Raw genomic sequence first — 23,447 nt, 5'->3', positions numbered from 1 at the left:
AGCATACATGTTGTGACTGAACCAATATTCATGGAGGAATCAAGACCATCAATTCCTTGTAATTTAATTGGCTACATTGTCAGTGATGTCACTGGTTCATGATTAACCAATAAGCTGAATGCTCATGAATAGTAGTTATCCATTGTGTGTAAGCAGCTGGTACACTTTAGTACAATCTCCTTGTGCAGAGATGTAAGATTAAAATAAAACTCATACTGAATATGAAAGTGACATTTAAGACAGTACACAGAGGCCAACTTATGAACGTGTTTTAATCAAATACGCGTCCGATATGTAAAACCTAGCCTTAGGAATATGGGGGAAGGGAGGGGGGGGGTGCGATTACTACCGAAACCAATATTGTATAGTTTGCCTTCTAGACTGTAAGCTCTTACAAGCAAGGACCTCTACTTTGACTCCTGAATTTCCACTGTCAACTTCAGCTGTACTTGGTCTGTTTTTGTGTATGAATTGTGTTTTGTATAGTTTGTCATTCTGATGCACAGCTTTACAACAGCGTACAAATAAACGATGATAGTTACTCTTTGGGTTTCCTGTTAGTCTAACACAGGGGACATTTGATATGACCACAACAGATGAGTGGACCAGAGCGAAGGCCAATTTTAGTTGGAATTTTGAATTCAGAATGATCAGATCTATTGATTTTGATCAGACTGGGTGATCGTTTTGGGTTAATATACAGTAACGTAAGAGCAATTTAGTCTAATAAGGCTCAAACTGGCTGAAGGAATCGCCACAGGATTTTCCAGCCTTAACTGTATTAATTTTATTCCCATGTCAGGGATGTCCGATGAGAACATTAGACACGATTACATTAAAGCGCTCCTAGTAAGGTCATTACTACAATATTTATTGACAAAACGTGTAAGTAAATTCATACTTCTAAAGTTATTATTATATAAGTAATCTAAGGGTTCCGAGTCTGTATAAAAAAAAGTACCCCAAGATTCTAGACAATGAATAGTAACAGGACTTAATGACATAATGTAATGGTCATCCCCTATATAAAGACATCACACTTTGTAGTCAGGAAGCTTTAAGTAATCCTCTCATTCAGTAATTGTTCATACATCACGGGGACAAGGAAACCGCAGTGCATACAAAGAAGTAGTTAGTACTCGCACCCGTCACCAAACCTCACTCATTAAGTGAAATTAATTAGCTGGTGAGATTAGTCATCACAATTGGTTTCAATACTGGAACAGACTCATCTAGACAGTCGTAGATTGTGCATTTATTTTATTATTTTCTAACTGCGTCGTGATGCTGAGAATGTCAGTAGTACAGAAGAAAAGGCTCCTTCTTAATTTAAGAACAGCGAGTGATTTCTATTAGTGTTCCGCCAAAGAAAGCACATTTAAAATAACCAGTTACATTTGGAAAAATGCAACAATTTTTGTAGATGGCGTTAACACGCTTTAAAGTAAAATAGGTCATTTTCAAAACTGTGGGGGGTGGGGGGGGAGTCAGAGGGGGTGAAGGGGGTTTATATTGGTTCTAAAAGCAAAGCTCTATTTATCCGCTGATTAGATGTTACTTTGAACCTCCTATAAATGAAGGAGTCACATGTTATGTGGTGCAGCGAGAAAGGACTGCAGCGTTCGGGTGTGGGTGAAACGATGCCAATCTGTAAAAATGCCAATTTTAAAGAGAAAAGTATTTGAATTGTCTAAATTTTCAAAATGCTTTTTGGAAGTGGAATTACATGTGAAAAATATTGTTTTGGAAGTGGGTGAACAGGCAAATTTACTTGGATGTTTCTCACTGCAAGCTGTCAGATTTCTGTTAAAGTCCATCCCAGATCTCAAGCCACTGACTGATCACGTGACAGCGATGTATACACACTGCAGTAGACTTTCCCTCTCCCGTGTACATACACCCAGTGCAAAATGCAAGAACCATACAATAACTAAGCCAGGAAGATCGGTGCTAAAAGCAAGGAAGGTGATTGAATGAAATTACAGAGCAAGCTGTGGAGAGGGGCTAGCCCTCGTTTTGTTTTATTAAAGATGTAGGAAGATGATAAATACAAAAGATGATACATTAACCAGTTACCTTAAAATGTACCATGTTAACATTGGCAAGACAAAAACTACAGCAAGTATAAAAATAGCCTGCACTGACAGTGATCACAGAATTTACAGGGCAGTCCCCTGCGCATAGCGGAGGCAGCCATTTTGTGGGCGGAGCCAGTACTCACGAGAAGACAAGGCGACACTGTGACCCGTTGATGTTACAGGTTCAGAAGTTGCCTTCTCATGGGTACATTCCGCAAAATGGCGGCCACCTATCTGCACGAAAGACGCGCATTAAGAAAAAAAACACTGCAAGGAAACTATAGAAAAATATTTCTCTCTTCAGCAACGGAAGGTACACTTTTGAAGACTTAAGTAATGAATAAAGCTTTAGATACGTGGGTGTTTTAGCCCTGTGACAACGTCGCTCCGTTCACTCGCGTCCGAACCTAAAAGCGTCAGTCCGCGCGCAAGAACGTTGTAGGGAAATGGATAAACGGCCATGGACAGAACAGATTATTACGTGCACAATCCATAGCCTCTCAACATACATGTCCCGTGTGCATGGACTGATCTATAACAGGGGTGCGCATTAACATTCAGCATGAGAAAGGGCAAACGTCTCATCTCTTACACAAACTGACAAAATATACCAATTTAAGCGAAGAATAGTGTCATTTTTAAACATTGCTGGATCAACCAACAAGCTAAACGCCACTAGAAATTTTGCATTAAGAAAAACCGAATCTCTATTTACTAAATCTCTTCCTTTGACGGCCACCCAAAATAACGGACACACCCCTGGGAGCGAACAAAGTTGGTCACAGACTGGCATAAAACTACCCCACGTTTCTGAGGCAGGAGGCCCAACTATGTTGGCGACTTTGCTGAAATTTTAAGTAAAAAAAAAACCCCAAAAAAAACAGATGCAAGTAACTACATGTCCTGCCACCCTGGTTTTTACTATGATTGTAAATTGGTCTTAGGACAAACAGGTATTTAGGTCACATTCTTTCACTGGAGCTTCAGATTCAACATAGACCACTGATCTCTAGACCCAAGAGATGGAGAATCACAGATATTTAAAGAAGGAAAACACTGTAGCGAATCAGGACTTGCAGAGCCCAAAATTCCATTATCTGTGCGTACGGACAGAGTTTACAAATGTAATCGACACATCACAAACTCCATTTATGCTCTAGGCTGCAAAGAGAGCAACTCCGACGCTACAAAATATCTGTGCGCCCGAGACACTTTTTATTTACATTATAACTATATCCCCCCCCCCCCCAATGAAACTGTTCCATTGCCTGTATTCTGTACCTGCGCTTCACGTAGGTTCAGCAAAGTCGCCCAATCATCTTAGGCCTAAGTCAACACAGTAAAAATAAAAACAATTTTACCTTTTTTTTTTTTCTTTGCTTTTACAACAGTCTCTAGTCAATTAAATAAACAAAATACATAGAAGCAAAATCACAGTGCATATACCTTAGGAAAAAGTTCTTAACTATTGCACAAAATATACATATTGCCATGTATCAAAACTTGCTATGACTGCAAAAAAAAAAAAAAAAAGACGTTTGTGACCAGGATTTAATTTTTTTCCCTTCGATCATTTGTTACAAGACATGGCTGTGTGTTCGTTAGCATTGCGCGGGGGTATAGTGTAAAAATAAAGTGACGAAAAAACGGCCACAGAACTAACAGGAAGAGGATTCAATAAACAGCAGCTTTCGTTGGTGGAAATCAGGACAGATTTGCTAAGCTTCAACGTTCGGAAGCGTGGGGGGGAGAAAGTACAGTACTTCTGAGAGAAGGACAAACAATTTATTGGAGGTCGAGGAACAAAGGCTGAATTTGGAGTACTGGAGAGAGGTTGACTTGTAGTATATGTTGTGCTTTTCTTCTTACCTCCTCGTCCGAAAATGATTTGTCTACTTTGATGACTTTAGACTTGAGCAAGTCGTATTTGTCTTTGTCGAAAGGAGACTTTTTAGTTAACGGAATGACGATTTTTATTTTCTTGTTAGCTGGGGCCTCCTGAAGAACCTCGCTGGGTTTTCGCTTCTTGCCCTCCTGCTGACGTTTGCCATCTTTGCCACGAACGTCTGTCTTTACCTTAGAATTTTGTTTGGTCTGTGCCACGCCATTGCAGCACGGGGTAGAATGGAGTAGGATTCTCCCATTCAGAATCCCAAAGGCTTTGCAGACATTGTTCTCTTTTAGAATTCTGCCGTTAGTCTCGTGCAAAACTGCCCCGTTTGGCGTCTGTTTCACTAAACACTGGTATGCTTTTTTGTTTTTTCCCTTGGCGCTCCGTTGTGACGCAATGACTATAGGATGTTGCTTAAGGCTCGCTTCCAAAGAGGAGGCGGTTGCTTTAAACGGAACCAACGCTTCCAACACAACAGACAATCTCATGGCGGGGAATACGCCAGGATGCAGGTCGGAAGGAAAACCAACGCTGGAAACTTTTGACTTCTCTGAGCCAGATTGTTTTAATGAGCTCAAGAATAAGTTCGTGGAATTTTTAGGTGAAGGCTTGGTTGAAATTTTCGTAGCGTTTACAGAAATATCCACAGTCCGGGCGGGTAACTTGCAGTTTGAGTTTTTCGACTGAGTTTTAGAAGAAACCTTAGACGCGGGTTTTTTAGGACATTTTGACCCAGGTGGCGTGTTTGCTGTGGTTGAATTGTACCCATAAACATCCTTGCTGCTCAGAATAGTGGGCTGGTAGCCTTCTTCACGGAGGCCTTGCAGAAAGGTCACAAGTTGGGTCTCCGTGTCGGTCAGGTCTTCGGACATTGGGTTGAAAACTCTCAAGGCTTCCTCAAGAGCGCTCTTCCCAGCGGAGGAGAGCCGTGACCAGGAACAGACAGCCTTCTCCTCCATTTGAGCCATCTTAACATTCATGGCATTAGGTTGCAGACTTTGTTGGTTTGGTCTTGCACTGAAAGATACATAAAAAAATATATATATTATTAAACACAAGCACATTAATCCCCATCCTGAAGAATCCTACACTAAGGAGCAGTAGTGATCTATTCCAATACTATATGAATGGAATAAGTTCAGTTAAGATATCAGGAGAAAACAATAAAACCCCAGGATCACTCATGATCATTTATGAACTGTGAAAGTGGAATACTGCAGCCATATTTTTTGGGGTGATGATAAACACTTACGGTATAATTACGCATGTGTGCCTTGCCTTATAGAAAAGTGTGTGGAATTCTGGTCTAAGGTGGCAGCCTATTTGGGTAGCAGATACTTGCAAAGACCAAGGCCAACCATGTTTTGTTCATTTATTGATAATGAAAGGTACAATATCACAACAGTAACTTTAGTCCACTTTGTAACATAAATCAAAATGAATACAAATAAGAGCTGGGTACAGCAAGACAGGGCTTGAGGTGGAGGATCGCCACATGGGTGAGGGCCTAGAGGGCGAGAATTGGTTTACAAGGGAAAAGTAGACCTGAGCTTCGAAAAAGACAGAAAACAATTTTTTACCATAGAGATTAGGAAGAGACTGGTTGTGGTAGAAGGTCCACGAGACCTACAGTTTGTGGAAAGATGAAGGAGCAGAACATGTTTAGGATCAAGCGGGAACTCAAGATTAACATCATTGACAAAACAAAAGCTGTATTAGGGATCTCTATTCAGCGCTGGTCCCATAGAGATCCTATTCCTATTGTCCTATCTATGTGGCTGCTGGACCCGCAGAGCTCAACTGTCATAACTGTTACCATAACTGTGCAGCTGAAAGACAAAATATACTGAGAGGTCTGCGCTCTCCAGAACCGGGGGAGGAAAGGGAATGCTGCCACTACCTCAAGTGAAGAAAAGCCTGTACTTCAAGTTAGATCCAAAGTATATACAACAGAGGTCGGCGCAAAGGGAAGGATAATAGGAATACACCAGGGTACAATTTCGGATGGAAGAGCTAATAGTTATGTCCTACCCCACTTCCTTGCGGAATGTCACTTGTATTTAAAATGAAATATTCACAAAGTATAATGATTGAGATTTTGCCAATGTCCGTGGTCACATTCCAATGTCTTCCTAGATCCTCCTCTCAAAGATGTGTGTTACATAGGGAGAGAAAGACAGAGAAACCGCTCATAGTGTAAAACGATATCATGATTTATTAAAATAATTCCAATTTAAAACCACTCACATTTGAGTAGAAGGCAAAGATCCTGTAAAGGTTTCTTTATAGTCCACCCTCATGCGTATTCAGAAGCGCTATGTTTGTAAATCTCCGTAGTCCCGGTTAGCACAGCCGTCCTTAGACTCAGAGCGTTGATTCGAACCCTGTGACGTCAGGGGGCGTGCTTGCTACGTGGATGGTTCTGACTGGCACAACGCGTTTCGTCACAGATTGTGACTTCATCAGGGGGTGTCTGTACCCTGGTGTATTCCTATTATCCTTCCCTTTGCACCGACCTCTATTGTATATAACTGTGCAGCTGCCAACTTAACGGCGATTGCTGTTGCCATTCATGTTTGGCTGCTGGACCCACCAAGTCAAACGGTCAGCATCCTGGCTGTCATATCAGAGCTGCAGAGACTGTCTATTCTACTAACCTCAGCCATGGGGTGGTAAAGTAGTCTGCACCTCTTCCATTGCCCTGCACAACTTGGATCAATCGTTTCTCCCCACTGAATACCTATCCCAGCTAACCCACCTGCTAAATGTAACTTCTCTCACCACACTTCCCTCAAATTTCTTTGCCGTTCTCCAGCATCCCTTTTCTCCTTCACCTATTTCACTTGACTACATCTCTCCGCGTGCTATCTGACATCTTCAACTTACTTCCACCCCTCCTGCAAGTCCTCACCCGTCCTCCCGCACAACACATGATTTTACCATCTACTTCAAAGACAAAATCGACACCATTTGACAAGATATTTCCTCATGCCAAATCCTGTACAGCCCACCTACCATTTCCTACACTACCCAATCCACCTTCAGTTCATGCTCTCCAGCAACCAAATACAAAGTCTCTGTAATAATAATGTCGCTTTACAACCTGCTCCCTCAATCAGAATCCCTCAACTTCTCTGCTCCCTCTACCCCTCTGCATGCCCACCTCTAGCTTACCCTTACCCACATTGCCATCCTTCTTTAAACACATGCTCATTTCACCAATCCTAAACCATCTCTTGACCCAGCCTCCATCCAACTACCAAACTATTTCTCTCCTCCCATTTGCAGACTTCTGCCTCCAGCATTCCCCTGAGAAAAGTGATCAATGATCTACTTGCGACAAAGTCTAAGGGTCACCTCTCTAGAATCATCCTCCTAGAATTCTGTTGCTTTCAACATTGTTGATTACCCTCCTCTAATACACACACTTGTGTTCGTTTATTATTAATTAATTAATTATTAATATTTAAACTGCAGTAAGAATTTATCCTAATTTCGCTATTGATGTTTGATGACAGATACACATCAATGGTCAGGAACAGGTCGTCTTAAAGTGGCCATTTGCTACTAATCTACGTGGTCTTCACAGACCTCACACTGTGGATTGTATGCTGTTTTTGCACATATTTACTTCTCAGTTTTAGAACAAAACACCTCTCAAGTACCAAAATCTTGCCAAATACTAAATACTTGCCAAATCTTAAGGCTCCACCTACATGCAGGCATTATGACGACCGATTCGGCCAAATGAATCTGACCTAGTTGGGTGGTAAGTCCCCCCACCTGTGTGCACACATAAGGTATGATGTACTCTTGTTGCCTATAGTGATAAATTCAGACTATCCACCAAATCACATTATCTGTAAACTGCATCATACAAGCACATAACCAAATTGGAAACAGACCCAGAAGTACCCATTGACCACTATATACAGTCTAACGGAAAGAAGGGCTTGGTTCAAAATTAAGGGGGGAAAAAAACCACCACCTCGACATAAAGACTCTGTATTAAATGCTTCTCCTCCCTAAAAATAGTAATTTGGTTAAGACTCTTGGGACGCCCCCACTGTTTTCTGAGCAAGGTCCTGGCACCATATAACAGACTTCTTCTGCTGACTACTTTCAGGGCTGCGTAGCAGAGGATATATTATGGCAAGATCTGAAGCTTTCAATGTAAAAGCAGATACAAAGATGTAATCAGCATTCAATGTCTCTGGTAGAGGTTCCAGCTGCTAAAAAACTGCCAGAGAGAGCCAAGAATGGGGATACCATAGGGCTGGCCAACCTGTGGCTCTCCAGGTGTTGTGAAACTACAACCCCCAGAATGCTTTGCCATTAGCTAGCCAGCTAATAGCTTGCAGGGCATGCTGGGAGTTGTAGTTTCACAACACCTGGAGAGCCACAGATTGGCCAGGTCTACCATAGGGGGGGTGGGGTTACAATAATTGAGGAGAGTTACTGCAGCGGTTAATTCAAGCAGGTAAAGCTTTAAAGCGTATTGTAAAACACTACTAGGAACACGCATGGTGTTAGGCCTATTACTCATACAATGTCATGTAAAAGCTACAAACATACCAACAGATACAGTCTAGAACTACATATATATTTATAGACTATATGTATATATTTTAAATTTTCAGTCGGGCTGTTACAACTCTGGTTTCCTTGACATGCTAGCTGGAGGACTAGCTCAAGTGCTATTTAAAAGGGATCTTTCCTGTCGCAACAGTGCCCTAAAAATATCCTAATGCTAAAAATATCTATGCCCAAGAATGGACTTATTAAAAGTGCTCTCCGAACATAGCATGAAGATGAACACCGCTAAGCCACAATATGAAAACCACTGACAAGTGAAGTAAATAACACTGTTTATTTCGTTACAATGGCAACTGGGATATATTAGGCAGCAAGAGAACAGTCAGTTCATGAAGTTGATGTGTTGGAAGCAAGAAAAATGGGGAAGTGTAAGGATCTGAGCGACTTTGACAAGGACCAAATTGTGATGGCTAGAGGACTGGGTCAGAGCATCTCCAAACCGGCAGGTCTTGTGGGGTGTTCCTGGTATGCAAGTGGTTAGTATCTAACAGAAGTGGTCCAAGGAAGGTCAACCCGAGAACCAGTGACAGGACCATGGGCACCCAGGGCTCATTGATACGTGTGGGGAGGGAAGGCTAGACCATCTGGTCCAATGCCACAGAAGAGCTACTGTAGCACAAATAGCTGAACAAGTTAATGCTGGTTATGATGGAAAGGTGTAAGAGCACACGGGGTATTGCCGCTTGTTGCGTATGGGGCTGCGTAACGGCAGACCGGTCAGAGTGCCCATGGTGACCCCTGTCCAACGCCAAAAAGCGCCTACAATGGGCATGTGAGCACCAGAACTGGACCATGGATCAATGGGAGAAGTAGGCCTGGTATGATAAGTCACTATTGTTTCCCCTCTTTTATCATGTGGATGGCAGGTGTGTGCGTCATTTACCTGGGGAAGAAATGGCACCAGGATGCACTATAGGAAGAAGGCAAGCCGGTGGAGACAGTGGGATGCTCTGGGCAATGTTCTGCTGGGAAACCTTGGGTCCTGGCATTCATGTGGATGTTACTTTGACATGTACCACCTACTTAAACATTGTTGCAGACCATCATCATCATCATTTATTTATATACCAAGTACACCCCTTCATGGCAGCGGTATTCCCTGATGGCAGTGGCCTCTTTCAGCAGGATAATCCGCACTGCCACACTGCAAAAACTGTTGAGTAATCATTTGGGGAACATGACAGAGATCAAGGTGTTGACTTGACCTCCCCAGATCTCAATCTGATGGAGCATCTGTGGGATGTGCTGGAAAAACAGGTCCGAGCCATGGAGGCCTCCACCTCACAACTTACAGGACTTAAAGGATCTGCTGCTAACGTCTTGGTGCCAGATACCACAGGACACCTTCAGAGGTCTTGTGGAGTCCATGCCTAAATGGGTCAAAGCCATTTTGGTGACACAAGGGGGACCTACACAATATTAGGTAGGTGGTTTTAATGTTGTGACTGATCAGTGTATAAGGTAGTGTAACGTAGTATGGGACAGTGGATACAATAGTGTCGAATGTCAATATTTTGACGCCTAGGGCTACCCCATCACCAAAACACCTATATGCTACATCTCATGCTGCTATCCATGAGTAAATACAAAACTCTCTTTTCAGATGACTTCAGTCTCTCCAGTTAATCACAAAATAAATGGGGAAGTTATGAAGATTCCAGTAACTAAAGAAAAGGTGGATGTAACCGCAAAAAAACAGATTCTGACATTGGCCAAGTACAGCTTAGGAAACAAAAATGATCAGTCTCTGAGTTAAATGACCTAAACTTCAGTAAACAGCTTAAAAAAATGCCCGCCTAATATACGCAGTGAAAATATAAAACTTGTTTTATGAAGACAAGATGAATTCATAGGGAAAATAGCCAACGCAACTCTAGAACATACCAGACATTCCTTCAGTGATCAGTCTCTCCAGCACCATAAGAAGAAATATGTTCTACACGGCTAATGCAACACTGGATAGTGATCAGGTTAAACTAGCTGTTACTGCACAAATAGAGTAAGGACAGTTGGGTGACGTTGTCAGGCCAAGGACACTAACCACACATTTTATTTATAAGTAGAACTCTGCCCTTACAGTGTTCTACCAAGAAAATGTTGCCAGCTGGGTGGCATCAAGTAGCAGCCAAGTGGGGGCAGTGGTCATACTTTGCAATAATATTGAAAAATGTTGAAGGTTCTTTCCCACAGCTGCCAGGACCGGTCATATCAGTGGTCAGTGATCTAAATTACACTGCTGGTTGTAGTGCTCACATAGCGCCTTTTCTAATAGGAGAAACAATGGCTTATTCTATTATAAGAAGACTCTGTTGGGCTCCAAGAGCCGGGGGTGACAAGTAAAACCAGCCGCGTGGAGCATCCAGGAAATAGGACTGAGGAGAACACTGTCTTAAACAAATCTGCCTAGTTGACAATTTTTTCATTCTGCCCATAAGCGGACTGTAGAAGCAACAATTCTCACTGTGTCAAACAAATAGTTGGATTTATATAAAATTAATTTGCATCTTTTTTTAAAACAAAAAACACTCAGATTAAGAATGAATCATCTATTTATATAGCGCCACTAATTCTGCAGCGCTGTACAGAGAACTCGCTGACATCAGTCCCTGTACCATTGGAGCTTACAGTCTAAATTCCCTAACATACACACACAGACCGAGAGACTAAGGTCAATGAATGACCATTTCTCACATTATAACATCATTAAACTTTTGTTGTAGGATTGTGATGAACACACTTCAAAGATCTTCTATTTGCAATTCAATCTATTGCCACCCACGTAAATTAATTTTCTTAAGATCTATAGTTTTTAACCTTATAAAATAATGTATGGACAGCTTAAGACACAACAGATTTGCTGTGGAACCTTTTTACATTTACAAAAGGCAACAGGCATAAAAATCTGCCTGGAAAATAAACCTTACTGAAGGCGGAGATCCCCCTATAGTTTTATATGCCAGATACAGCTTTATGTGCATCTATACCCATTTGCACTATAGTTTTGCATTGTAAGCTTTGTTTTGTCGACAACACTTGTGCATACTATGCACGTTTCAGCACATATAGCTCAGAGATTTACAAATACCAAGAGCCACATACCAAACATTCCTAAAAAATTATTGCAGACATACAAGTTTTGAGAGTACCTTCCACGGAGATTAATGGATGTGCATCTATATTGACTCCTTAAAAATCATCATCTGGCTCTACTTTATTTTCTAAATGTCTAAACATTATTTGTTACTGGGAAACAGATGGTCCCTCCACTTCCTTTTAAACAATTAATAATGAGATGTGTTGGGTCCATGGGTGGGGAGACAAGGTGCCAATTCCGGCAGCTGCACGCAGCTAAGGCACTTAAGAGCTTGGAGGGGCGATTTATACCACCTGTGAGGTCGTTCTCACCCACATGCCAGTGGGGGTGGGTGACATGTATATTGTTTATATCAAGGCTGGCCAAATGACAGGCTCCGGGTAATCATGGCGCCTAAAAATGTACTGCTAGTTTTTGGTATACTTTCTCCAGATCTCTATGGCTGTCGACTGCCCTGTCACCCTCAAGTATAACTCTGTATCCTAGAATTATTTGACTGGTTTTTAAATTCTACATAATTTTATCCACCCCGGGAGTGCGGTGGGGCAGTGTTATGTGATCGCTTAGAAGTAAACACTAAATTAGACAAATACTGCATGTAAAAGGATACGAGTTGTGAAACACAAGTTCAGCTATCTGACCAGGCAAGTTAGAGATCTCTGGTCATCCACCAAACAAGCCTGCGCTCCAGAGTGGTGAAAATATGTCTAAAAATAAATAAATCATTGTTTTAACAATCTAGATTATAAAATTGTGGTTTGGAAAGAAACAGATTGCACTGATAACTGCTTGATGAAGTCATTTACAATTTGGTGGTCACTTATTGGTAAACTGGTTGCCAAGACATTGACCAAAAGAGAAGAATCAAAGCAATAACTGCAGTACGTCCCTCTGAGTAACGGTGGCTGTAAAGGGATACCCGATAAGGATATGATTGAGAGCAATCAAATCCTTATGGAGTTGTCCACCTCAGCTGTATTTATGTTAAATAAATGGGTTTTTTTTAGATTAGAAACAAGAACAGCAGAGATAGTCTTCATGTCTTTCAAAACCTTGCTCCTTCAACATTAAAGATTCTAGACACACATCAGAAAGACTTAAAGAAATCAAAATTCAATATTGACGGGGATTCCCCTTTGACCTTTTGGCAACGCATGACGACAAAACACTTAAGGTTAAAGACCCTGGAGCAAGAACTGTTTCTTCTCAAAACCTTGGCCGTCCCAGTAAGACACCCCCCCCCCCTTCTACTTCATCATCCCCTGAAGCACCGACCCCGGATTGGTCTCCAGCTTACAAGAACTCTTCTTCACTCAGAAGCATCGGATCATATAGATTGTATCATATCTTGCTGGCTAACTTTGTTTCATCAGCTCTTTCTCAGGTTTCGTTGGACTACCAAGATACCCTTTTTACTGCAAGCACCAAGGTCCCTTATTTGAGAATCGTGAGCCATAACAATTTTCTATGTATTGGGCATGTTGGTAAATGTGGTCACTGGCTTTCATCCAGTGTACGGTTATCTTCAGAACACAGTGGTCGGGTGGGGTACGGCATATCGATTGCGAGAACTCCGACAAGACTCCGAAAAGCTGCTTCCTGACCTTCACCGATGAGGACTCCTCTTCACACCGATTTCAGACAATGACGATGAAGAAGGCGGCTGCAGTTGACGTCATTGACAGTGCCGACGCGATTATCGGTGTTGTTAAGGGGATAATGTAAGTATGCACCCATGTACAATGTAGTTTACAAAGCCTTCTACATTGTACATGGGTGCATACTTACATTACCCCCTTAACAGCGACAATACCATCGGCACGGTCCATGACGTCATCAAGTGCAGCCGCCGTCTTACTTCATCGTCATTGGCTGAAATAGGTGTCAAGAGGCGTCGTCATCAGTGATGGTCGGGAAGCAGGCCTTTGGGAATCCCGATGTCGGGGTAGCCAGCATCAATATGCTGACTACCATCGCAGGGGTCCAGTAGTAATACTTCCACTTGGACTGAGCGTTGTCAGAGCTCATCCAATATGGCCATTCACGTCTAGCCACACTGTAACATGGCCCAATCACTTGGGCCATGTGGTTGGATCAGCCTATGTCCATGTGAGCCACGTGAACAATTTTGGCTGCACGGTCAATTTTCATTGATGGCCATATAAAAGGACATCTAGCTCATAATAAGAAATAATGGTCAATAGCCCCCAGTATCAAAGGTCACCCAGCTGTCCATACAGGCTCTATTTTAAAGAGAGACAGGAGAGAAATCAGTGGTGGGTAATACTCAAAATTACTACGAATAAGAAAAAAAGTTATGTTAGACACCTATAACCTTAACCATGTTTTGCCTTTGTATATAATCTGGTTTATTAAATCATGTTTTACATGGATATTTGTGCAGGAAACAGATAAAAGCAGGTTCCAATGGATCATTAATGAAGACAAATTTATTAGTCTGCCCGATTTCGGCAATAAGGAATATTTTTTAACTATCAATGTTATCTCACCAGGACAGCCCAGGTCAGATATTTCTCCTTCAAAAAGATATCGCTAGTTTGCTTTTTACTGTACACGTGCAATACATGCGCAGTGAAGAGTCAGCACATACCCCCCATTGTACCTTCTCTTCTGCCTCCAGGACAATGGAATTCTGACTCTTGAGGTGTTAGTAATGAGACCTATTTATGTATATGCTGACAGTGATTTATATATTGTTTGTTTTAGAGTGCCAGACTATCTTTAATTTAGGTTATTATGGAGACCTCCTGGGCATCCTAAGAAGGCTGTTCAAATAATTCTGCACTTTGTTCTTAACACTTCAGAAATAGGAGATTAAAAAATGATTCAGTCCATCAGCAAATTAATCAGTGTTGTCACATACAGCTTTACGACAGCAGCTGAGAAGAGAAGAGAGGGCCCCAACAGAACTAGGGAGAACTAGCACAGCGGGCCGGCCCGACCGGGAGAGCGGGCGGGGCGGCCCGACCGGGAGAGCGGGCCGACCCGCACAGGCTGGGAGAGCCAGCACAGCACAGCGGGCCGACCCGCACCGGCTGGGAGAGCCAGCACAGCACAGCGGGCCGACCCGCACCGGCTGGGAGAGCCAGCACAGCAGAGCGGGCCGACAGGAGCACAGCAGGCCACAGATTGGTGTGGCAGTAGTTGATAGATGGAAATAACCAACAATAGGTGATCAGAGCTGCAGGAGGAACCAGGAAGAGATAAGCTGCCTCTTCACTGATTGTCCAGACCATGATAGTCCTCCCACAGATACCACCATCCAGAGATGGCCTTAACTAAGAAAGAGAAAATCTTACTTGTGGCAAAAAGTTTTATTTTTCACTGATTAATACATTGTGCATTTTCACCATCCCAAAGGACTCATGGCAGCAGTGACACACACAGATAAGTGGCTAACCTCTGGCATTGCTATTGCCTGGATTAACCCATTAATACATTGGAAGAAAATGAAAAGAAAGCCCCATCACCAGCAAACACTGGTGTTTTCACCCCAGATATAATCTTTTCTTTTGATAAATAGGTCTGCTCGTAATTGTAAATATTTTGTTTCAGACTGTAATTTATTACCATAGATTGTAAGCAGGGCCCTCTTACCTCTTTATCTGTATGTATTACCCAGTATTGTTTTATTAATGTTTGTTCTCAATTGTAAAGCGCTATGGAATTTGTTGGCGCTATATAAATAAATGTTGATAATAGGGGGACTAGAGGGGACAACAGACCAGAGGAGACGTTGGCTTATACAGCACATACTTGAACCACCTACAAATTAACTGGGCGACCACCCTGAACTATGGACAAATACAGTCATAGCCTATATATTCATCATCATGAATTTCAAGTCCTAAATTATTGCACAGCCATGGACAGTGGGTGGTAATATTAAACCAATCTTCCACAGTGAGGGAATTTGGGACTCAAAAAGTAATAAACAGCTGAAGAGTTAGCTGGCTAATGCCTAATCATGCAGAATATATATATATATATATATATATATATATATATATATATATATATATATATATATATATATTTTTATGTACTGATAAAGTAATATAGATAAATATGATGTTCCATATATACCTGTAGTGTACAAGTATATAACTATATAATATACCTATATATTGTATATAATATAACTATATAATGTGATTCACTAACTATATAATATACCTATATATTGTGCATAACTATATAATGTGAATCACTATATAATATAACTATATATTGTATATAACAATATAATATACCTATATATTGCGTATAACTATATAATGTAACTATATAATGTACGTACCTATATAAGGTAGGTATATAACTATATAATGTACATACCTATAAGGTAGGTATATAACTATATAACTATATAATGTACATACCTATATAAGGTAGGTATATAACTATATAATATAACTATATAATGTACATACCTATATAAGGTAGGTATATAACTATATAATATAACTATATAATGTACGTACCTATATAAGGTAGGTATATAACTATATAATGTACATACCTATATAAGGCAGGTATATAACTATATAAATGTACATACCTATATAAGGTAGGTATATAACTATATAATGTACATACCTATATAAGGTAGGTATATAACTATATAATGTACATACCTATATAAGGTAGGTATATAACTATATAATATAACTATATAATGTACATACCTATATAAGGTAGGTATATAACTATATAATATAACTATATAATGTACATACCTATATAAGGTAAGTATATAATATATAAGGTATGTATATAACAATATAACTGTATAATATAACTATATAATGTACATACTTATATAAGGTAGGTATATAACTATAATGTACATACCTATATAAGGTAGGTATATAACTATAATGTACATACCTATATAAGGTAGGTATATAACTATATAATGTACATACCTATATAAGGTAGAGTATATAATATATAAGGTATGTATATTACCATATAATATAACTGTATAATATATAAGGTATATATATAACCATATAATATAATAATGTATATAACCATATATTGGGGCTCACAGACAGCCCCCGCCGCCCGCACCGTCTAGTCGGGGGGGAGGGGCCGGCTGAGCCCGGTATGAGGACAGGACACCCCCGGATTAGCCCCGCCCCCCCAGCTCTCCCCTACCTGCTCTCACCGGGCGCCGCTCTCGTCTCCGCCTCCTCTGCTCCGGACCGGCCGCTGCTTCCCACCAGGTGACTCCCTCGCACGGCCTCCGCCGCTGTAGACAAAAAAAATGGCCGCCCCGCTGAGCACCGGAAACGCCGTTTTGCTTCCGCCCGAACCTATACTGCCCCCCATCGTCCATGGCGGGTAACAGCGCGGCCATAAGGGCTCCAGTGCAGCGGGTCAGCGAGCGCCACCTGCTGGACGACCCGGGGATCGCGCGTCTCGCACGTCCCCTCCGTCACCGCCCCTCCCCCCAATCTCCGCCCCTCCCCCAACACTGGGGATTATCCTGGGGGAGGGGGGGGCTGTACCTGAAAATGGTTCCCAATTATGTGCTCGTTATATGTCTGCTGCTGGCAGTGTGCACAGCACTGTGCCCTTACATCACTGCCCATCCATGTGGCTTCTTTTTTTAATATATGTTTCTGCCTGCAAAGTAATATATCTATAGTTTCCTAATTTCCAGGGACGTTCCCATGTGTTACATACTGGTCCCAGGCAATTACCCTATTTTTTTTTCTAAATGAAAATGGTCACACAATAAATCCCCATTAATCAGTTTGAATTACTATTATTCGATATATTCTGCCTTTCTTACTGCCTGTTCCTATGTTCTTACCTTCCTGAGATAATATTTATTACATGGGACCATTTGACTTGCAAACTATTACTTTATTGTGCAAGACCATAAACACAGCACTATGGGACTTGTAGTTCACCAAGGTGCCACCAGCCATCACCACGCAACAGTGTGTTAAATAGACCTGTGTCCCTGAGAATAAACATTTGGGAGCTATAAATAGCGCTCATTATCTGGCATGTCTATAAATATATATATTTATCTGTATATATAGTCATATATCAATCAACAGAGCTAAAACTAGATTGATGTACGTGAAGTCTTTGAAGTGTCATTAACTTGTGACAGAAACCTACTGACTATAACACTTTACGTCTGTGAATGTGGATTTGTCATTTGACTATATATATAATTTTATAACTGAATACTTCTTGGAGTATGTCATAGCCATATTTATTGGTCATGCCATAATGGAAGTGTAGCCAAGTATCCAAAGTGCAGGACAATTATATATATATATATATATATATATATATATATATATATATATATATATATCTATCCATGCATATACATCTATCTCTCTCTATACACACACACACACACACATCTATCTATATACACATCCATGTGTGTGTGTGTGTGTGTGTGTATATATATATATATACACACACACATCTACATGTCTCTCTCTTTTTATATATATATATATATTGGTGAAAATAGTTTCAAAAGTTCCATTCTGTATATTGATCTGTCATTGGGAGATTTTTTTAAGAAATGGATGACTGAAAACCATTGCCCATTAAGAGGGACATGCAGACAAGCTAACTAAGGCCAGCGGTTTGCCTTTTCGAAGGGATTTTACCTCAGACTGTCTAATAACCCCTTGTCTTTGTGGTAGGTGTTTAAAGCAAGAATGCAATTTCTGAAACAGCCATCAAATTTCAATGACAAGTCGTGCGGATTGCACCATAAACCAGATGAAAGAGGTTAGTTTTCAAGGAATTATCCATTTAGAAAAAAAAAAAAAAAAGAAAGAAAATCACAGAAGGATTATTGTTGGGGGAATGGACTGTGAGATTCTCCTTTTATCGACCAGCGATATAAATATGTCTTGCTCGTGGCCCGCCAGAATTTGCACCGCACATAAGCCAAGCCATAAAGCTATCAGTTTAGCAAATAAGAACTTGACATTCAAATACTAAAGATTCCATTATGTATGCTTAGAAATCAGGTTACCTCCTGCTGATATTGTTGCTAGAGAAATGATCGTCACAGTTGTGGGGAATAGGTTTGTTTAATGCCTCTATATAATCCCATACCTTTGTGAAATTGTTTATGAGTCTGTAAATGCTGTCTATGGGGAAATAATTTGATTTAATAGTTGCAAAAAAGCCATTTTCTCTACAACTAATCACCTGGGGGGTTAAGAGTTAACCATAGCACCATATAAAACACGGATTTAAGATAGTCTGTTGATAGTACCTGTTGTGAGATTAATCTGGAGAATGTTTCAGGCCAGTGTTTTCTTTAGTGTGTACCCATCAGCTATTCTAGTCATTGGTCATTTGCATATTTAAACTTCATCTTTGCTTACACAAATGAGGGTAGTCTTGACTGCCTGCCAATATCGCATCCTCTGCTAAGTATGTCTATTCATAGTTAGCCTATTATGCAAACTGCATTTGCAGATAAACATACCACATCCTCATCGTCCCATGTTTAGATTGCAAGCTCTGTTAGGCAGAGGAAAATGAGACCCTCTTTCTTAAAGGCCGGTTCTCCACCATATTGAAAAGATAGCATCCGTTTTATATATTCCCTCTTGATAAATTGAGAACAATTACTTTTTCCCTGTGTTTTATCACAAAGGGAATCTTTGCTTCCATGCTACATAAATTCCATCCGCTTAGCAAACATAAAAGTAGTCCCCTCTATGGAATCTCTGCATTATTGATGTATAGACCCCCAGGCTAGACAATGAATTGCCTACAACTCCCCCCTCCTGATTTTCAGATATGTGACCTTGTGCCTTTCTATGGCTGCAGGACACCTCAGTGTAAATATATAATTGAAGCTACAGAAGGAAGACCCACACACATAGACATAGTGACAGTCTGGATGCACAAATAGATTAAGTAATCCAAACAATACGATCAGCATTTACAAAGGTCTTCTTAATAATGTTAAAAGGGTTTATTAATGGGATCAACATTTCGTGCCTTTGATCGGGACCTTTATCGTCCTCCATCCTGCTAAAGGTCCCAATTGGAGGACAGACACTTTGACCCCATTAATACAGGTTTTCAGCAGGTTTAAAAAATCCTGTGTAGTGCCAATCATTATCATCTGACTATAGTACACACACAGTTTGACATGCTCCGTGAACATATGTGATACATCTGTCATATGGATCATTGATCCTTACTGTGATACATGTGATATCGTCACACTCCCCTGATAATGTAAATATAAACAGGCATCAAAATGAAAGTGGCATCGATACTAGTAGCATGTGCTCAACCCATGGATAACACACCCCTGACTGTACCAAGAGGACAAAAGCCTGAATAATAGAAACATAGAATTTGACGGCAGATAAGAACCGCTTGGCCCATCTAGTCTGCCCATTTTGTAACCTATGGTAACCTCCAACCCTATTTGATCCTTTATTCTTTGTAAGGATATCCCATACTTGCCAACTCTCCCGGAATGCCCGGGAGACTCCGGAAATCCGGGTCGGTCTCCCAGGATAGTAGGCTAGTCCCCCTCATCCGGCAAATACCTGGCGAAAAATAATGCGATTCACGGTGAATCGCGTCATTTTGGCCCTGCCCTCCGCATCAAAACATTTTCGACGCGCGGGAGGTGGGGCCAAAATGGCACGATTGACCTGCCCCGCCCTCTAGTCCCGCCCCCCTGCCCGGGATCTCCCGGACTTCAGTGCCTAAAAGTAGGGAAGTATGGGATATCCTTATGTCTATCCCAAGCATGTTTAAATTGCTCTACTGTATTAGCCTCTACCACCTCTGATGGGAGGCTATTCAACGTATCCACTACCCTTTCTGTGAAGTAGTTTTTCCCTCAAAATTCTTTTGAACCTACTTCCCCCAGTGTCAGTACATGTCCTCGTGTCCTAATACTTCTCTTCCTTTGTAGAATGTTTCCCTCCTGTACCTTATTATAACCCTTGATATATATGAAAGTTTGTATCATGTCCCCTCTTTACCTTCTCTGCTCCAAACTATACATATTAAGATCTTTTAGTCTTTCCAGGTAAGTTTTGTGCTGTAGGCCATGCACCATTTTAGTTGTCCATCTTTGTACAGTCTCTAATGTATTTATATCCTTCTGGAGATACGGCCTCCAGAACTGAGCACAGTATTTTAGATGAGGCCGTACCAATGACCTATACAGTGGTATTATTACCTCTTTCTTTCTGCTACTGATTCCTCTCCCTATACAACCAAGCATCTGACTTGCCTTCCTCATTGCTGTGTTACATTGCTTACCTGCTTTTAAATCCCTGGAAATAGTGACTCCTCAATCCCTTTCCTCCTCAGTAGTTTCCATTATAGTGTCATTAATACTATATTTAGCCTTTGTGTTATTGAGACCTGCATGATTTGCACTCTCTATATCGCTTACACAATTGTGGTACATAGTATATTATATACGATGACCTGTTTGTATGAAGTGGAGTTTTGATGTTATAATGCTGAGTACACTATAAATAAATTAAAAATATAAGTCAGTAAAATTCCCTATTTACCCAGCATATATTACAGCTATCCAGCAGTCACACTCATTTGTATAAAGTTTACACATTTGAGAAATGACTTGAAACACCAGCTGGTGATTTTACAAGCTTGGGTCTGGATTCTTACATGTCAGGATTAATCAATTTTACCTTAGAGACGAGAGGGAAATATATATCTTCTTGTGTTGCTCAGTGGAGTTTGTTAAAGGCCTACGGTCAATCCTGACAGTATTGTCTTGAGCAGATTTCTTGGCATTCTAAGCAGATTTCTTTCCATTGTATTACAAACTATCCAATTCAAATTTTCCATTAGCCTGTTTAACCTTACATACAGAATTATAGTAAGATACCTTATATTTACTTTACTTCTCTTAATACTAGGAAGCCCAGAGTTCTGGTTTAGTTACAAAATTCCAGTCACTCCACTCCCCCCCCCCCCCCTACTGTAACCACCAGAACATAATGCATTCTTAATCGTTTCAAGGGAAGGTTGAACATTATGGTGAGAACATGCAAACTCCAAGCATATAGGACCCTGGTCGGACTAGAACCCATGGCTTTGGCTCTGCGAGGCATCCAAGCTAACCTCTTTAACAATGTGCCTCATGGCTCACTGATGTCACTAGTTCCCAGTGAATTGATAGGCTGGATATCGACTCAGCCCATAAAGTGACTGCCGTATCGTGTGTAGTTGACCGATACGCAACAAATAATCCATGGCCGGTAGAAGATTATATAATATAATCCTTCAATGGCAATTTACTGTTTACCAATCAGATAGCTGCATTGTTGGCACTAGAACTAAATTGGTTTATTAAGTAGCATTGTTTAGTAGTTTCAGCCCCAAATTTGTCCTTGAAATCCTCTTGGAAACGTGCACGGCTGACACTTTCCACTCTTGCCCAAGCTTACCTGCCGCTGTATGCTCCGCTGTACTTACCTTTTCAGTCTGATGACGTCACTGGTTCAGCCACACCTTGGGTGTACAGGAAACGTCTGCGCTGGTGACCTCACACCCTTCAGTCTTGTGGGTAGATTCGGCCCAAGCAACGCCACCAATATTAAACCCCGGAAAGGCACCCAGAATGCTACTTTGATTATCTTGGAATGGACTTTGCCGACATAACCGTCTCCGCCACCGCGTTATAACTAACCCCCCGCGTGATCGGTATCATTTCGGCAGTCAACACGTAATCAGATGCCGCATTGCTTTTAGTATGATATACTGTCATGCACTAGTGACGCACAAGGATATCTGATTCGGTTGCACAAGGAGAAAATCTCCAACACCTACACACCCACCGACAGCTTGCGGCCCACTGAGTCTACCTGCTTGCATGCCACCTGTACGACACCACCTTGTAGACACTTGCCCAACCCAGATTCCTGTTACACTAAGGCTAGTATAGTATAGTACCTTTCACTAAAGAGGTGCAGTCTATAAATGCCATTTAATCCCCCCCATAGCCAAGAGGATGTACTCTTGTCTTGATCTATGGATTCATTGTGCATGACAGATGCTGAAAATGCAACACCCCATTTTATACCCCTGGGATATGTGAAAGACTCAATCATACCTCTCCTTCTTTCCGGCAGGGCGAAGGGCACAATTGCTGAATGTTAATGTGCTGTCAGTTAGGGAATGTATCAAAGGCAGAACCACGGGGTTTCCGGTGAGCACGGATAATACTCCTTTCCCCTCCCCCACTGCATACTGCAGTTTTTTTTCCCTCCTCCCTCCCCCACACACAGTGAGCTGAATCCACGCTGCCTGGAGCAGGCTGGCAGTAGACGCTGGTGATTGGTGGATGGGACCTTCCCTTATCACACTCTTTCCTCTCTCAGGGACACTTCATGAGGCAGAAAAGCCACAGTGACCTTTGGGAAGCTGACAGCAATCAGTGGTTTTTCGATGCAGCTGGTGGAGCTATAGACATGTAAAAAAAAATAAAACACAACATCTGCTTATGCAAAAAAATATATTAGCTACACATAGTAACCCTTTCTGTTCGATTGCAAGGATGGCACACCGCCACGTCCGATCGTACCCACAACGATGGTCAGAATCGTCCAAACAGTGTACACAATACAGGTCAACACCGTAAGCCATCGGATACAGCATCCAGTAGTGTTAATGGATAATGCACGACAAGCGTTTTGGTCTTGTGGCAAAGCTGTTTCCAAAGATGATTTGATTTGGTTAATGGATGGGGGGGGGG

The 23,447-nt window shown here is 41.3% G+C and overlaps 1 protein-coding gene across 3 annotated transcripts; it reads right to left on the bottom strand.

Annotated features, from left to right (window-relative positions):
* Positions 1–1,989: 1,989 nt before the first annotated feature.
* Positions 1,990–22,920, bottom strand: CCDC71 (coiled-coil domain containing 71). Of its 3 annotated transcripts, none has more exons than XM_075183548.1 (2): positions 22,806–22,920; positions 1,990–4,986 (listed from the first exon to the last, which is right to left on the bottom strand). In XM_075183548.1, the coding sequence occupies exon 2, from the start codon at positions 4,947–4,949 to the stop codon at positions 3,864–3,866; it is 1,086 nt and encodes a 361-aa protein (XP_075039649.1). In that variant the 5' UTR covers positions 4,950–4,986; positions 22,806–22,920; the 3' UTR covers positions 1,990–3,863. The 3 variants fall into 3 exon arrangements, with proteins under 3 accessions (XP_075039649.1, XP_075039647.1, XP_075039648.1); XM_075183546.1 differs by lacking the exon at positions 22,806–22,920 and adding an exon at positions 16,854–17,069; XM_075183547.1 differs by lacking the exon at positions 22,806–22,920 and adding an exon at positions 16,844–16,957.
* Positions 22,921–23,447: the final 527 nt, after the last annotated feature.

This window comes from Mixophyes fleayi, chromosome 8, assembly GCF_038048845.1.
Source record: "Mixophyes fleayi isolate aMixFle1 chromosome 8, aMixFle1.hap1, whole genome shotgun sequence".
In the NCBI taxonomy this organism is placed as follows: domain Eukaryota; kingdom Metazoa; phylum Chordata; class Amphibia; order Anura; family Limnodynastidae; genus Mixophyes; species Mixophyes fleayi.
This window is presented reverse-complemented; position numbering and strand designations above follow the sequence as displayed.

What these genes read in the sequence shown, in the direction of transcription:
- CCDC71 (XM_075183546.1), bottom strand. Translation starts at nt 17,017, where the DNA reads ATGGGGGGCAGTATAGGTTCGGGCGGAAGCAAAACGGCGTTTCCGGTG. An exon ending in GGAGACGAGAGCGGCGCCCG is followed by an intron (nt 4,987 to 16,853) that starts GTGAGAGCAGGT and finishes TGTATCTTTCAG; the next exon opens with TGCAAGACCAAACCAACAAA.